Below are 15,842 nucleotides of genomic sequence, written 5' to 3'. Positions count from 1 at the left end.
ACTTCAAGAGCTAGTCCACTACTCATGACTTTTTGACCAATTAGCCAAGCCCTCCAAACTGAATAGCCTCTGCTCTTTTAAGTCCTCAAGGGTCTGGGGGTCAGTGGCTAATCAGACTGCTTGGAGGACCTGTGGTTTTTGCTAGTTGACAGGGTGGGGAGAGGGGAGTGGATGGATAAAGGGGGGCGAGGAGTCCTGCCAAGCACAGAAAGAGGAGCCTTTTGTGGCCGAGGCAGAGAGCAGAGCAGGCTGGTCCTTTCACGAGTTCAGGAGCACGACAGCTGAAGACAGGGGCCCCAGCCGCTAATTCTGCATCTGATGGAGAGTGACTGGAGTGGGGCTGCTGGAGTGAAGGGGGCTTGTGTCTGCAAAGGGAGAAATGAGAGGTGGGGGAAGAAATGCTGGGGCTGATATAGGACTGAAGCTGTGACTGATTTTCATCAAAAAAATATTTTACTTTATTGAATGGTTCTATACAGGGGTGGGTAGAGTAGCCAAAACTTGTACTCAAGTAAGAATAATGTTACTTCATAATGATATTACTCAAGTAGAAGTATTAAATAATAGTCTAAAAATAACTAAAAAAAGAGAAAAAAAATGGGGGGAATCCTACCACCCAAGAAGAGTAACTCAAAAGAGAAACTGTCGGCAACAGACTTATATTTGTTAATTTGTTAATTCTGGTATTTTGAAATGATAGACACAAAAAAAAAAAAATCATATCTGAAGGAAACACAAATATTAAAATTACTTCATATTGTCAACATAAAGCTTTTGTTGTAGACTTATTCATATGGGAAAAGTAACCAAGTCTTTAACTAAAGTAAGAGCACTATAACAAATAAAATATGACTCAAGTAGGAGTAAAAATATGCTGCTAATTCTCATTACTACTTTGTTTGGTGGAATAGCACTTGTGGTAAACATTTATTATAGCTCTACTTCAGTCAAGTGGTAATGTGTGAAGAAAAATCTGGTTCTAAAAGAGAATCTCTCTGTAAACAATACACACTATTCCATCCAAAAGGCAAAAACACTTTAATCGTTTCTGTGTGTAGATAAACTTTGACCCATGTTTACAGTTTGGCTGCCAGGTTAAGTTACAGTATCATCTGTCCAGAGGCAACCGGAGCCTTGCCTGTGGAGTTCCAGATGAAATACTCTTTCGATTGAAGTTCTCGAGCTAAAAAAAAAAGAATAAATGTTTGAGTAAAGTTAACTGACAGATATGATACAAAGTCTTGATACTCACTGGTGAAGATTCTGGGTTTGGCAGTGGAATAAACCTGGACTGAATGTTGGTCCACACTGCAGCCGGACAATGTCAGATCAGGCACTTTGAAATACAACTGTGAAGAAAAAAAGTGTTTACTAGTGGAGACTTATTCTATACCTTTGACCTCAGGGATAAAGTGTGTAACAGTAACAGAAGTACAAGTTCTAATAGCAGTAGAATTGGTAGTAGTAGCAGTAAGTACTTGTAGTAGTAGTTAGTAGTGTTGCCATGATACAAAAAACTTGATTCCAATACTAAGAAAAATAATTAATAAGCAATACCAATTTCGATACCACAATGAAAATAAAATAAAAAAAATTAGACAACAGAATGTGATTTTCAGCAGTAAATCATAGTATTTTCTTTCATATTACCACTTGGATTAATATCTGTGTAATCCCTCAGTTGTCCAGGGATGTTCCATAGTGGTCCATGGGTGTTTACAAGTTTATGTGTTCATATAATTTCTGATACTGCTAAAGATCATTCTAAAGTTTTTCAGGAAGGGTTAATTTCTTTTGCCAGGCCCACAGCATCTTTAAGGACCCCTCACATCCCAACCATAGACTTTTCCAACTCCTCCCCTCCAGAAGACACTTCAGAAGCCTTCGGACTAAAACCAGCAGGTTCTGGAACAACATCTTCCACGCAGCTGTTTCCTTACTGATCTCTAACCCCCGCTAAACGCCTATGTCCCCCTCCCATGTCACCCACTTGCCCTCCTCCCTCTTCATCTCCCCCATGGATCTTGAACGTACCCTGTCCAATCCAAACTACATGTATATACCGGCAATGCTGTATATCTCTGCATATCAACTTTATATTTATTTATTTACAGCGCACCTGTTCATATATATCTTTTGCGCTTTTTTTTTTTTTTTTATTAATCATTGCATTTATATAGCGCCTTTTAAGATAGGAGGGAGGGAGGTAGCACTCCACTGTGTTTTTAAACTCCATACACCTTACCTAGAATTATCTGGATAATTTTAGCCATGGTATTTCCAATCTCTACTTCACAAAAGGTAAAAGGTAGCTGTTAACTTGAGTTTTGGAGATGTAGACAGACTAATAATTCAGGGTTGCCCATGTGTGAATGAAACAAAACACAACTCCAGGTATGTTTCTGAAGAGGTAACAGCATTAAACATGGCTTAAAGCTCACAAGAGTCAATTTTGTGCAATACAGAACCTTTAACATTTCACTCATTTAGAAAAGTGTCTATTGCTTTAAAGTTATGGTGCTAGTAGTCATTAATATTATCGTTAATTGCTTATATTTTCTGTAGCAATATATCAAACTTCAAAATGTTATTGTGACAGACCTGCTATGTCACCAAACCTACTCACCTTAATATAAGCGGTCAATCCACTGCACAAGGGGTCTGTAGGTCCTAGCAACGGCCCGCCAAAGCCGATTTTGCCTTCCAGTGAAACCTCCCGAGACTTTGAAAACTTCTGGCCTACAATAAATATAGATCAATTTCAGAAAGTATACTTTTTATTCATTAAAAGGTGAACTATGAAACGTTTCCAGTAGAGGGTGCGTCACCATGGATATGTTTTAAAATGTCTCACAGTTTGGAGTTAAACTTATTTATCTGCACAAAGACAAGAACCACTGGACCAAGTTAGAGGTCAGATCTGTGGAGAGGTAAGCCTGCTCACAATAAGAATACATGTTTCTCAAGGAATTTTGAGCGATAAAACCTGTACTTGTGAATATGCTAAATAGACAAACTTAAAGAGGGAGTATTTTACTTATAAGGGGTATTATTTGCTAACACAACATATTTAGATCACAACTTTTATTGTTTTGAGAATGTTATACTCAAACAACGTATTATAGTTTATAAATTTCACTTTCATTTTTTGATACTCTGAGTCTCCTCTCCCCTCCCTCCCCACACTAAATCACTTCCCCGACCAGCGCTATCACAACACAAAACAGCGCACATCCCGCTAATGAAACTACTGCACATCCCATCAGGTTTGCAAAGTTGTCGTGTACATTATTGTATCATACTTTTGTGTATTTATGGAAAATTGTTGTGTCATCAATCAGTTTCACTTCGTGGAAACCGTCTGACCTCGCAGCATTAAGATGCGTTCACTCGACGGCAGGCGGGTACTTTTTTATTTAATCAATCACTGCTATTTGGATGTAAAGTATGTAATGCACCAAATCCAGTAGGAAGAAGGGCAATAACGTCTTTCCCCTTGATAAAATTCACCAAACATTCTCTTTGTTCCAGCTTTAAATCCTCGATCTCGGGAATCGTCTCCAACACAGAAGGTCTGGCTTCGTCTACATCCGTCTCGACCTCTTTGTTTACTGTTGTGCTGTACCACAAAAGGGACCCAGACAGGAGCTGGAGTTTCACCTCATGGCTTCACAGCTCTTCATTGATTGGCCGGTGCGCAACCTACAACTTCGAGGGTTCTTGCAAACCATCTAGTGTATTCCGATTCCTGACCTAGTCGCTCGAGAGAAATGAAATTGATCGGAGGCACTAGGTGGGCTAGTGGGCTAATTATTGCACAGAATCTCACATCTAACCGCAAGGAGGGTTTGAATAGGTCCAGGGAGATATCATTAAAATATTCAAACATGAGTGGATGACATCTAAAACCTCTTCAGGCATGTTTTTGATGAGGTAACAATGTCATAAAATGGTACATGCATAATACCCCCTCATTAAATGCCATACTGCGAACACAACACATCCAGCAAGTGGTGGACCCTGTACCAGAAAAGCTACAGAGCGCATCTTTAAATTCTTAGACACTACTAGTATACCTATAATCCACACTAGCAGGTTCTTTTCCTTAGAGACATCCAACTGTCCATGGCTTACTTTAACATCCACAGCACTCATCTGATCTCTGCAACAAGAATGGTGCGAAAATTATGAACAGATGCCTATTGACGTATACATATATTTTCTGCCTCTAAAACGAACGTTGTGATGACTCTAGTATTATAAAAGTAAGTGAATACCTGTTGAAAAATGGCAAGTGGGCTTCACAGTAGTCAAAGCTGTTCTTCACGCTCTCATGAAGCTTTAAAGTGGCTGATATGTGCAAAAGGCTGTCTTCATTCTTCAGCTGATAAGAACCAAGGATTGGTGGCACCGGAACCTGATAGAAACACAGAAATTAATGAATAAATAAATCATAATGAATAATTACACTAACAACAACGCATGCCAATGTGCACTTCCCAATTATCTGTCAATAAAGAGTTGTTTTGACCTTGAGAGCTGCTTGTACAATATATCTGTACTCTAGTATCGATACCTGTGCAAATGTGTATCTACATTTGATAGTAGTTTTAGTATTTTAGTAGCTGATTTTCGATACTTTTGACAGCCCTATTTAGCACATGGTAGAGTTTACACATGTCTTACCTGGGAAGTATAGCTGCAAAGTCTGAAGGGTTCTAGAGGAGGGGAGAAGGGGAACTTGTAGGGTCCAGAGAAGGCGGAGCTGTCGCTGCTGTCCACACTGTTGGCTGTGAGGATGCTGGAGTCTAGGGACGTAACACAGGGATGAACCAAGATGTCCTGCAGCGGAGAGCCGTTAGGGGGCAGTGTCAGGGTCACGGTGACGTTAGGAAGGACACCCTCCACTTCACACTGTAGGAAAATATATAAAAGATATCAAAAACATTGTATCCTTGTCTGTTCAATTTATAGATATGTATCAGTTGTAAATTGTGGTACAGGTGACAGTGGGTTTATTTGAAATTGAGTTTTGGTTAGGTAAGTTCTGCTTTTACACAGGATTTTTGTGCACTAAAACACCCATAATGAAATTAAAGAATGGACACAAGCACACACACAGGATAAAGTTGCATAGTGAACTTTGGTTAAATCCTGTTTAATCCAAGTTTAGATCTTGGTTAGTAATCCAAGTTCAGAACTGCTGTAGACAAATTACCTTGCACTTACTTTACACGTGACAGTGCCATAGACATCCCACAGGTCTTGTCCGTTGGGGTTCCCATACTGCATAGAGCGCACCACCTCAGTCAGGGCCACGTTCACCACTGCTCTGCCTCGGTGTAGTCCTGTCTTCCAGGCAGGCTGCTTCTGGTTCCCCACAGGTATGACCCCTGTGGAGGGAGCAGGAGATCCAACAACAGGGACATCCTGGGGAGTTCCCAGGGGGCAGATCTGCAGCAGTACAGAGGGCAGAAGAGCCAGGCGAGAGGCCAGTCCTTCAGGGTCAGGCTTACCTCCAGAGCTGAGGAGAAACGTCTGGAGGCCTGACAGAAGTGTAAGACCCTTGGATACGGAGAGCAGGCTGGACAGGGGTGGATGTGGTTTCATGGGAATATCTACTAAAGGCAAACATGCCAGAATAAGTGGTCCATGAGAAACAGCCAGCACAGGCCAGAGGGTGTCCTGCTCATGAGCGCTCACATGCAGCTCCAGGGCCGGGGAGTGCGGGCAGTGTGAACAATTGTCCCGCTGAGACACATAGGACTTGTCTGGGTCTGACAGCCCCAGCTCAGTTAACAAGAGCTGCAGCATCACATCCTCATCAGGGACAGGGACATACGCTGTCCCCGCCAGCAGCTTGGCCCGGTGTTCCACAGTGGAAAATCTCCTGTGAGGGGAAAAGAAGACATGAACTTTCTGATATACACGGGTATATCAAGGTGGAAGCCTCTCAGTTTGAAGGAGATATTATTAGTGAAACAAACAAACAAAACATTTCAGATTGTATTAATTAAAAGCTAAATAAAAGACAACTTTTGCTTCTTTTTGCCTGAACAAATACAACTCTATAATACCCGCTTTTTAAATGGCTTGACGTCTAAATTCAAAATCGACTTACTTGGAGAAGCGTAAAGACACATGTTCTCCCTTTTCTAGGGAAATTATCCACAGAGCCCGGATGCTCATGTCTCCAGCTTCTTCAACATTCAGATACCATCCTTAAAAAAAAAAGGACAAAATACAAACAAAAGCACAATCTTTAATCCGCTGCAGAGCAGATATTTTCATCAAAACGCTGTAGATAATCGTTGCTTCCTGTTTTCTCATGTGACCGTTCTCAGCTGATGCTGCGCATGCGCACTCGCTCGCAGCTGTCCCACCCTCAAACAGGAAGAGGCTCAGCGCTAACAGCGAGTGTCAACAAAGGACATCTCTGCAGATATCACCAAATCAATGTGGAGGTCTGCGTGCTGGTGTGTTTCGGGATCCTAATCCTACATTACATTTGACCGCGGCGCCAGCCTTTTCTGGACGATGGCGACCACCGCTCAGCTGTTCGAGGTAAGAGCAGTTCCGGAGCTGGGCTAGCCGCTGATTAGCTCAGCAGCTAAACATGATCAATGGATCTGTTTCTATTCAGTTTGATCTCTGCTATAATAAAGTATATGCATGTGTTATGCCCTGGCATTTATAATGCAATTGTAAACAGTCAGTAAGTCTTCGTATAAACAGATGCGTCAACTTTACACAATGGTACAAAAGAATATTCATAGTCTATTAGAAACATCATAGATCAGTAGAATCTTATGAATGAGTGACATGAATATTTGTGTTGGTGGTTTGTAAGAGCTGCCCTCACATCCTGACCCATGTCCTGACCGTGTCTCTGCAGGAGCCCTTTGACGCAGATGAGTACATTGAGAGGCTGGCCTGGAGGACTCCAGGAGGGGGCTCCAAAGGAGGGGCAGAGGCCTTTGACCCCAAAAGGTAAGTAGAGAGCGCTGTGTCACATGATCTGGTCGGACATTACAGAGCACATACAATGAAAGACACCGTCACCTCTTTACTGGCAACACATGTGTTTTCCTTTAGCTGCATCTGCACTTTCCTTCGGTCAGGTCCAGGTGAATTCACTATTTTGTGGCATGTCCTTCTGTCATTTTAGTTGTTGTCGTGATCCAATGCATAATTCTATACTATCTTAAATCAAAAGATACTTACATACATAAACATATATTGCAGTTGTATCACGTATTTTTCTAATGAATAATTACCGATACAAAGCTGAGCTCTGGTGGTGGCTGTGATGTTTATGCTTGGGTTACTGCTCATGAGCACAAATGCCATACCAGTTTAACTACTCTGCAGCATGCACTCTTATCTGTTTCCTCCATTAAACTGTTGGCTCCACAGCACCTCTGAAGCTCACCAAGCCGAGCCCACATATCAGAGGAGGCCACTGCTCTGTGCGTCACCAGTACAGAGACTGTCTACGGAAGCATGGGAGATGTCTTAAGCTCCACCAGTGGAGGGAATTAGCCAGGAGATTAGAGACTCATGGTTTTGGGATGTTTCCTGCTCTGAGATGTGCTGCTGACTGGGAACATTTGCTCTGCGTCCTGATGACACTTTAAATGCAGCTGACGAAGCTGCTGCTGCTCAGAGCTTCTTAAATCTAGGGCCCAGGAATTAAGCAGCAGCACTATTCTGTAATCACTAACTATAAGTGCGAGGTCAGTAGGACAGGTTTAGCCCCCAATCCAAATGACTCCAGCAGACTACACAAGTCTGATGGTCCCCTCATCTGTTTTTGATCTGATGTTTTTCTAGACTGTTAGAAGAGTTTGAGAACCACATAGAGGAGCTGAAGCAGCTGGATGAGAAAATCCAACGGAAAGTGGAGAAACTGGAACATCAGTGTCATCGAGAAGCCAAGGAGTTTGCTCACAAAGTGCAGGATCTCCAGAGGAGCAACCAGGTGTGGAACATGTCCTGGTCCATGTCTTTACTTAACATCACACCCCTCAGCCTCATGTGATCCTTGTGTCTGATGCTGTGAATGCAGGTGGCCTTTCAGCACTTCCAGGAGCTGGATGAACACATCAGCTATGTGGCCACTAAGGTGTGCCACCTAGGAGACCAGCTGGAGGGGGTGAACACGCCACGGCAGAGGGCTGTGGAGGCACAGCGCCTCATGACCTACTTCAATGAGTTCCTGGATGGAGACCTCCGCAGTGATGTGTTTCATAACCCTGACAAGGTGAGAGCCCTGCAGGTGTTCTTATGCACAGTGTAGGCTCTGACAAGTACCCAGCTGAGACAGAGCTGGAGGTGAGAATCTACAGGATTAGGAGGCAAACCACCCATATTAATTTGTCAAGTTTATCCCTTTAGTTGGATCCCTGGGCTAATTTGGATTATTAAAGTGTCATTTGCTGTGTGACAATAGCTGTCTGATTGACTAACATGGATGTCAACATGCTCATGTCAACCTTAATTACATTTAGTGGGCTGTCGAGGAGAGGAAATGTGGTAGGTTCTCAACTTTGAGTCACATTACTGCAACATTCATGTAGAGGATAACACATATTCAGAAGGGCAAATGACTGTATTGTCTACATAAAACTCAATATTGTGAGATAAGTAAACGCTGAGCCTAAAAGTTGGATGTTGCCGTTGCAGTAGTAGAGAAGAGCCTGTCAGCAGAAACATCATTAGTGGATGCTGCGCTGGGAGTGTGGGGTCAATCCCACAGACGAGAGCTCCAAATGGAGCCTGTTTTTGCAGAGCACCGTCCACACACTTCCTGAGCATACCTCCAGATGAGGAGAGGAGGAAAGCTGCAAGTGAATAGCTGAAGGGGTATGGCTTTGCTAATCCTTCTGAAAGGGAGGGCTGGGCCGCCAGCGTGGAGACAAGTGCTGCTAAACCCTGACTGCAGGGAGACGGCTACATTACTTACATGGGATTTAGCTAATCTTAGCTGGGGGACAGATACTTAGAAAACCTTCGCCGAGCAGAAAGGCTGGATCCTCCTCACGGGAGCACAGTAATGATGTTAGCTGAGGCAGGCATCTGCGCGAACAGAGCAGTTGTGAGCGCAGGCCTTTGCTACGACCGGCTTTTTCTACAGCGTGTATGTCAGGAGGCAAGGGGGGGTCTACAGGCCCCTTACACACATATCCCTGGCCGGACAGATTATTGAAGGCGATTTAGACTCCTGTGGGATTACAGCCCATTCAGAAAAACCATGCCAATAAAGAGGTGGATGTGCTGCTGCTGCTGTAGCTGCTGATGGCCAGGTGAGGGCCTGTTATCTGCTCCTGGAGAACACACAGGCAGGAGCCAGGAGGGCTGCTCTAACATCAACGCACCACATGAGGCAGCAACAGAGGCCTGCCTCTGTGTCATCTCAACCTGTCTCTCCTCCCTCTCACCCCTCCTCCCTCTCCAACCCCTCCATCCCCTCCCAACCCTCCCTCTCCATTGCCCCCACCTCTTTCACTCTCCTCTCTCATTTCACTCTGTCTCTTGTGGTGCAGATTAAGGAAGCAGCTGATATCATTCAGAAGTTGCACCTGATCGCGCAGGAGCTGCCGTTTGATAGGTGAGTCAGGACAAGCTCACTGACTGGCTGTCCCTGTCAGTTTAAGTGGACAGCTACACTATTTATCAGTTATCTCTACTGTATCATAAGTATATGATACTTCTTTACAAATACAGAACATAAACTATGCCTCATGTCCAAACTGTATTTGGCATCTCAATATTTTCTTTTTTTTTTTTTTTTTTGGCAGATTTTCTGATGTCAAGGCCAAAATTGCAAGTAAGTGTATTAATTTTGCGTTAACTTTGACTCACAAAAGATGACAAACTGTATGAGATTTTTTACATTTTAAAAGGTAAATACCATGATTTGGAAAGGCAGTTAATCCAGGAGTTCACAACAGCCCAGCGCAGGGGTGAGATTGGACGAATGAGGGAAGTGGCAGCAGTTTTATTACATTTCAAAGTAAGCTACTTCTACTTTAATTTGTTAGTCTGCTATTCATTACTGTTGAAATAAGTTTACAATAAATTGTCCTTCAGGGCTATGCACATTGTGTGGATGTCTACATCAAGCAATGTCAGGAAGTGAGTATATTCAAGACATTTACAAGGTTATGATAAATCTAGTGAGGTTTCCCGTCACATCACTCACTGTGGTTTAATTGCACAGGGAGCCTACCTGAGGAACGATGTGTTTGAGGACACTGCAGCGCTCTGTCAGAGGGTCAATAAACAGGTGGGGGAGGTGTTCAGCAGCCCTGAGACCGTGATGGCCAAACTCATCCAGAACATCTTTGAAAACAAGCTACAGGTTAATATCCGTATGCTCAACCATTGGTCTTTTTGTATTTTTTGTTTTATTTTTAAGGGCCTGTACCTGATGTTTTTATTTGTTTACTTTTAACACCGCCCACTTAGTCCTTTCTGCCATTCAGATGTTGTACTATGACACAGAAACAACTGCCTGGGAAAGTTTCATGTTGTTATGTGTTTATAGTTTTTCAATCTCTGTCTACTTTAAGATTCTTTGTCACTGCTGATAATGATACCATGACCAGGAAAAGTGTCTGAGATAGTGTCAGATTGTTGAGTCCCATGACTCTTAGTAACAATCTATTTATATTGAGTAGAATAAATTAAAATCAGGTACAAGTCCTTTTAACTTATGTAAAATGTTTGTTCCTCAGGCTCACGTGAAGGAAAAACTGGACAGCACACGGCACTCAGATGTGGAACAGTACCTCAAGAACCTCTATGACCTTTACACACGGTACTACACGGGTTGTTTAATCCTAATCCAATGCACTTTATTTTTATAGCACATTTTACAGTTGTTTCAAATCAGCCAAACTTAGATATATAAATAGCTAACACAAGTAAATATTAAATCAATAAGTGGCCGATCCAAAGAGCCTTTTATTTAATCTTTTTAAAAACACATTTCCAGGACAAGACAGACTTTTTATCCTTGCAATTTAAAACAAAAAGAAAAATTTTTCAACCAAAAATATGAAAAATCTGAAGCTCCAAACATTTGCTTTAACTGACACAGGCCTGGCTGTAGATATCTCCATTAAAGAGACTTATGATGATCACTGACAATTAAAATAATTTCTAAATACACAACAACTCTCCTAACACTACACGTTTACATCTTCAGCACCACAGCTCTTGCCACCAAGCTCTCAGAGTTCAACCTGGGCTCGGACAAGCACACGTTCCTGTCCAAGCTGATCAAGAGCATCTTCTCCACATACCTGGAGAGCTACATGGACATGGAGAAAGAGTACCTACGCACCCGGGGGGCGATGATCCTGCAGCGCTACTACGACTCCAAGAACCACCAGAAGAGGGCCATCGGCACAGGGAGGTAGGGCTTTGGGCTTGTCCAGATAATCACGGGTCTTATGTAGTCCAGAGGTTTACACAGCTCTCTCTCATGTCCTGCCATCACAGTATCCAGGAGTTAAAGGAGAGGATCAGACAGCGCACCAATCTGCCCCTAGGCCCCAGCATCGACACCCACGGAGAGACCTTTCTGTCCCCTGAGCTGGTGGTCAACCTCCTGCAGGAAACCAGACATGCTTTTGAGAGGTGCCACAGGGTGAGGATTGAGTTCTATAAGCAAGGGATTTAAAGGGGATGTTTTGTCATAAATCTGTAAACACACTCACATTTACTTTTAATAATAATGATAAGAAGATTTAGTGAGGTTGTCCCTTTAAAAAGACAGATAATAACGCAATAAAACATCATTTATAACTTAATTTTGTCTGCTCCTGCAAATGATTGATGTCCATACTTCCTAGCACACCTAATCATGGCACTGCCTAAATTACTTGTTGAAAATTCCAAGGCTACTATTTATTTTTTATTAATTTATTTATTTATTTAGGAATGGTTCTCTGACCACTGTATACGCAAGGGCAGCACACAACAGGGCAGCAGACACCTCCAAGCATTCTCATTGAAAGTGAAAGTACCAAAATGTACATCAAGTTAAATACTAATGCAATAATACTCAAAGATATGTTTAAAGTTAAAAGAGGTATTATGCAAAATTTAGTTTTTATCAGGTTATAATGTCCCTCATCAGAAACATGAACAGCCTGTAGAGGTTTTAAATGTCGTTCATGCATTCTCACCAATAGGATGATACAAAACAATGCGCTACAACTTCACAAACCTGATGCTGTGTGCAGTAGTTTCATTAGCAAAATGCATGCCGATTGTATTGTGATAGTGTACTGAAGGGGGAGTGACTTACCATGGGGAGCAAAGGGAAAGGAGTGCGTCAAAAATGAAACTTATTAATCATGTTAGTACATTGTTTTTGACGAGTATAGCATTTTCAAAACAATAACAGGTAACGTGGTGACGTAAATATGTTATACCTAATTACATTATAGTTACCTGAGTTGCCTATATTATGTTACATTTAAATGCTTCTTGTTTTTTATGTAGCTTTCAGATCCTGCCGACCTGCCTAGAAACGCCTTCTCAATCTTTCTATTGTTAGTGGAGCATCTGTGTGTGGACCACATAGATTATGCCCTTGAGATTGGCCTGGCTGGTAGGTGACCTCTCCACTATAACATTGCAATTCATATGCTGACAAATACTGAACTGTTAATAATGAGTATATATTTTTTCTATGCAGCCATCCCCTCACCTGATGCCAAAAATGCAAACTTGTACTTCCTGGATGTGGTTCAACAGGCAAACTCCATCTTTCATTTGTTTGATAAGCAGTTCAATGACCAGCTAATGCCACTAATAAGGTCAGTACCCGAACATATTCCACATTAGGTTTGTCAGTAGTATTGGAAATCAGATCCTAATCAATATTAAAATGCACATCAGAACTAGATACTCATTTGAGCAGGTATCAACACTAAAAAAAGTCACATTCACATTTCTGAATAGTTTTAGAATGATCTTGAGCTGTATCACAACAAGTATAAGAGCACACAGACTAAACACAGATTGGATTATAAAGGCTACATGGTAATATAAAAGAAAGTACTATGATTTTAAGTTGAAGATCATTCTGTTGCTTAAGTGTTTTTATCATTAATATATCAGAATCTGTATCAAGTATTGCATCTAGTTCTTAGTTTTGAAATTTAGTTTGAAATTTTAGTGTCGTGATAACACTATTCTACACTTTCCTTATTTTTATTCAACACTTGCATCTTAAAATGTGTCCTCTCAGCTCTTCACCAAAGTTGGCCGAGTGCCTGCACAAGAAGAAGGAGGTGATCGAACAAATGGAAGTTAAACTGGACAACGGAATTGACAGGTACGAAATTAGTTGCCTGTTCTGAAATTAGTTACCTGTTTTAATCATTTTGAAAACAGGCATTCAAAACGATGCCTTAACATATCCTCTGCTCTTAACAGAACACTAAACTGCATGGTGGGACAGATGAAGCACATTTTGGCTACAGAACAGAAGAAGACTGATTTTAGGCCTGAAGACGAGAACAACGTCATGATCCAGTACACCGCAGTAAGACTATTAAAACTATAGCATGTAATATTTCAAGAAATGTTTAAAGGTGCAGTTTTTTGCAACCAAATGTCCTCAAGATGTTATTGCACTGCCTAAACAACCCTCCTTGAACCCTTCTTACGGTTAGAAGTATGATTTTGTCCATTGCTCAGCACATAAGCCTATGTCACCCATGCTCCCACGTGGCCATTTTTCATGAAAAATAATAAACAAAACAACAATAGACTGCAAGTTTGCAAACCTGATGCAATGTGCAGTAGTTTCATTTCAACCTGGAGAGACTCAAAGACACAAAGAGAAATATTAATAGCTTTATTGAATGAATTATTAGCTGACGTTTAGGAGAGGTTTTCACTCGAAGCCTGGACACTGGAGGTTATAGAGGTGAGGCCAATGAGACTGAAGGGAGGAGGTGGTACGGCGAGCAGCGAGGCGGAGTATTTGGCGTGAGGTGATGAAGGCTGAGGAGCAGGTAAACTCTGTAGAAGCAGTGAGGTAGACTGGAGCAAAGTTTGGTCTTCCAGGCTGAATATACAGTAGCTCCATTAGCGGAACGTATGTTGATTATGTGCAGGGAGCCAGGACCCGTCAAAATACATTGTTTAAGGCAAATATACGATTTTCAAAACAATAAAAGTTAACATGGTGATCAAAATATCTTATGCGTTAGCAATTAATACCTCATAAAAGTGTAATACCCTGTCTTTAATGAAAACAAGCTACCGGAAAAGTGACACAGTGCACCTTTAAACGCCCTTCCTCTCCTTAGGCCTGCTCCAAAGTCTGTGCGTACGTGAGGCGTCAGGTGGAGCACGTGAGGAAGTCTATGGATGGAAAGAACGTGGACACGGTGCTGACGGAGCTGGGGATCCGCTTCCACCGCCTCATCCACGAGCACCTGCAGCAGTACAGCTACAGCTCCATGGGCGGCATGCTGGCCATCTGCGACGTGGCCGAATACCGACGCTGCGCCAAGGACTTCCGGGTGAGTGAGCGATAGAGCAAGAGGGAGGGTTTTAGACCTTGTCCCTCCAGAACCTTTGGACAAGCCCTGTCACGATAACAGATTTTGAAGTTCAATATATTTCTGAAGTAAATATAGACAAAGAGCAGATTTAAACCACAAAAACTATTCTAAATCTACAATATTGTTAAAAAATCATGAGCTGCAATTGATACTTTGATACATTCCGAACACACATTTGAAAATGAAATGTTAGCGTTCTTTTATAGGTTTAAATACATTCATACTGCAATAACTGTAATGTTTTCGGCCCTTGTTTGTGGCAGGTCCCTCTGGTGCTTCAGCTCTTTGACACCCTCCATGCCCTGTGTAACCTCCTGGTGGTCGCCCCTGACAACCTGAAGCAGGTCTGTTCTGGAGAACAGCTCACCAACCTGGACCGTAACCTGCTCCACGCTTTTGTCCAGCTCAGGGTGGACTACAGGCAGTCCAGGCTGGGCAGGCACTTCAGCTAATGTCCCCCCAGGCCTCTCACTCCGTCCACTAAGGGCCTCCGCTTCGACCTGACACATGCACCTTGAAGAGGCCGGTCCCTGCCTCAGAGAAGCATCCCACAAAAGACTGTCCTGGGAAACAACAATGAGGGATTTGTGCATTTTTACTTTCATTTTGATTGCTGTCTTTAGACTCTCATTTCAATTGTTTTTAAATACTAATTCATCAAGCCCTCATGGTTGAATTTCAGAAAATATATGTCAAATGGATAACACTGAATTCTGTGCATATATAAGACTTTGATTGTGCCAAATATATGTAACTCTGTGGCTGCGCAGGAATAAACCTAAAGCTACAGTCAAAGAGCCTCAGTGCAATCAAGTGTAAGGCTGTGAGAGGAGCACGAGATAGAGCTCTGTGTCACATGACCACCTCTGACCCCTGATCTGTGACCTGCAGGTGCAAAGGTCACCACAGCGAGTGTGATGAAGCTGTTGGGGTGGTCCTGGTGCTCTCAGTGTGAGTGCATAGGCTGCAGACAGCGCTGCTCTGAGGCACTTTCTGGGTCAGATCCCTCTGTGATGTGACCTCACTGATTAAAGCAACACAGTTCTGTGTTATGTGTCAGCTCGGATAACCTGACAGTCACATAGTCAAAGACTGTGCCTCTTACAGCGCTGCTGTTTACCTCAATTAGCAGCTCATTTAAAGATGTGCTGCTGCAATCAGCACGCCTCTGCTCTCAGACTGAGCACTGAATTGAAAGTTACTGACTGCGAATGTCACTTTGAAAGGGAGATGAAACAGTCTGTCTTT

General features: G+C 42.4%; 2 protein-coding genes across 2 annotated transcripts; one reads left to right on the top strand and one right to left on the bottom strand.

The window, feature by feature from the left end:
* Window positions 1-1,021: 1,021 nt before the first annotated feature.
* On the bottom strand, window positions 1,022-6,331 carry ap5m1 (adaptor related protein complex 5 subunit mu 1). Its single transcript, XM_020919729.2, has 8 exons — window positions 6,122-6,331; window positions 5,230-5,890; window positions 4,687-4,914; window positions 4,278-4,417; window positions 4,077-4,162; window positions 2,627-2,739; window positions 1,253-1,349; window positions 1,022-1,183 (listed from the first exon to the last, which is right to left on the bottom strand). Exons 1-8 carry the CDS (start codon window positions 6,187-6,189, stop codon window positions 1,101-1,103), a joined length of 1,476 nt encoding a protein of 491 aa, XP_020775388.2. The 5' UTR covers window positions 6,190-6,331; the 3' UTR covers window positions 1,022-1,100.
* A 44-nt stretch (window positions 6,332-6,375) lies between these two features.
* exoc5 (exocyst complex component 5) lies at window positions 6,376-15,389 on the top strand. The gene is made up of 18 exons (XM_020919468.2): window positions 6,376-6,564; window positions 6,896-6,990; window positions 7,834-7,981; window positions 8,069-8,263; window positions 9,546-9,610; window positions 9,801-9,829; window positions 9,906-10,015; window positions 10,093-10,137; window positions 10,223-10,363; window positions 10,740-10,822; window positions 11,213-11,422; window positions 11,509-11,656; window positions 12,517-12,625; window positions 12,713-12,833; window positions 13,268-13,354; window positions 13,456-13,564; window positions 14,337-14,552; window positions 14,858-15,389. Exons 1-18 carry the CDS (start codon window positions 6,538-6,540, stop codon window positions 15,044-15,046), a joined length of 2,127 nt encoding a protein of 708 aa, XP_020775127.1. The 5' UTR covers window positions 6,376-6,537; the 3' UTR covers window positions 15,047-15,389.
* Window positions 15,390-15,842: the final 453 nt, after the last annotated feature.

This window comes from Boleophthalmus pectinirostris, unplaced genomic scaffold, assembly GCF_026225935.1.
Source record: "Boleophthalmus pectinirostris isolate CB_2022bp ecotype Guang Dong unplaced genomic scaffold, ASM2622593v1 HiC_scaffold_10, whole genome shotgun sequence".
In the NCBI taxonomy this organism is placed as follows: domain Eukaryota; kingdom Metazoa; phylum Chordata; class Actinopteri; order Gobiiformes; family Gobiidae; genus Boleophthalmus; species Boleophthalmus pectinirostris.
This window is presented reverse-complemented; position numbering and strand designations above follow the sequence as displayed.

What these genes read in the sequence shown, in the direction of transcription:
- ap5m1 (XM_020919729.2), bottom strand. Translation starts at nt 6,189, where the DNA reads ATGAGCATCCGGGCTCTGTGGATAATTTCCCTAGAAAAGGGAGAACAT. An exon ending in CCTGCTAGTGTGGATTATAG is followed by an intron (nt 2,740 to 4,076) that starts GTATACTAGTAG and finishes TATTTATTGTAG; the next exon opens with GCCAGAAGTTTTCAAAGTCT. An exon ending in CAAACCCAGAATCTTCACCA is followed by an intron (nt 1,184 to 1,252) that starts GTGAGTATCAAG and finishes TTTTTTTTTTAG; the next exon opens with CTCGAGAACTTCAATCGAAA.
- exoc5 (XM_020919468.2), top strand. Translation starts at nt 6,538, where the DNA reads ATGGCGACCACCGCTCAGCTGTTCGAG. An exon ending in CTTTTGAGAGGTGCCACAGG is followed by an intron (nt 11,657 to 12,516) that starts GTGAGGATTGAG and finishes TTTTTTATGTAG; the next exon opens with CTTTCAGATCCTGCCGACCT. An exon ending in TCATGATCCAGTACACCGCA is followed by an intron (nt 13,565 to 14,336) that starts GTAAGACTATTA and finishes TCCTCTCCTTAG; the next exon opens with GCCTGCTCCAAAGTCTGTGC.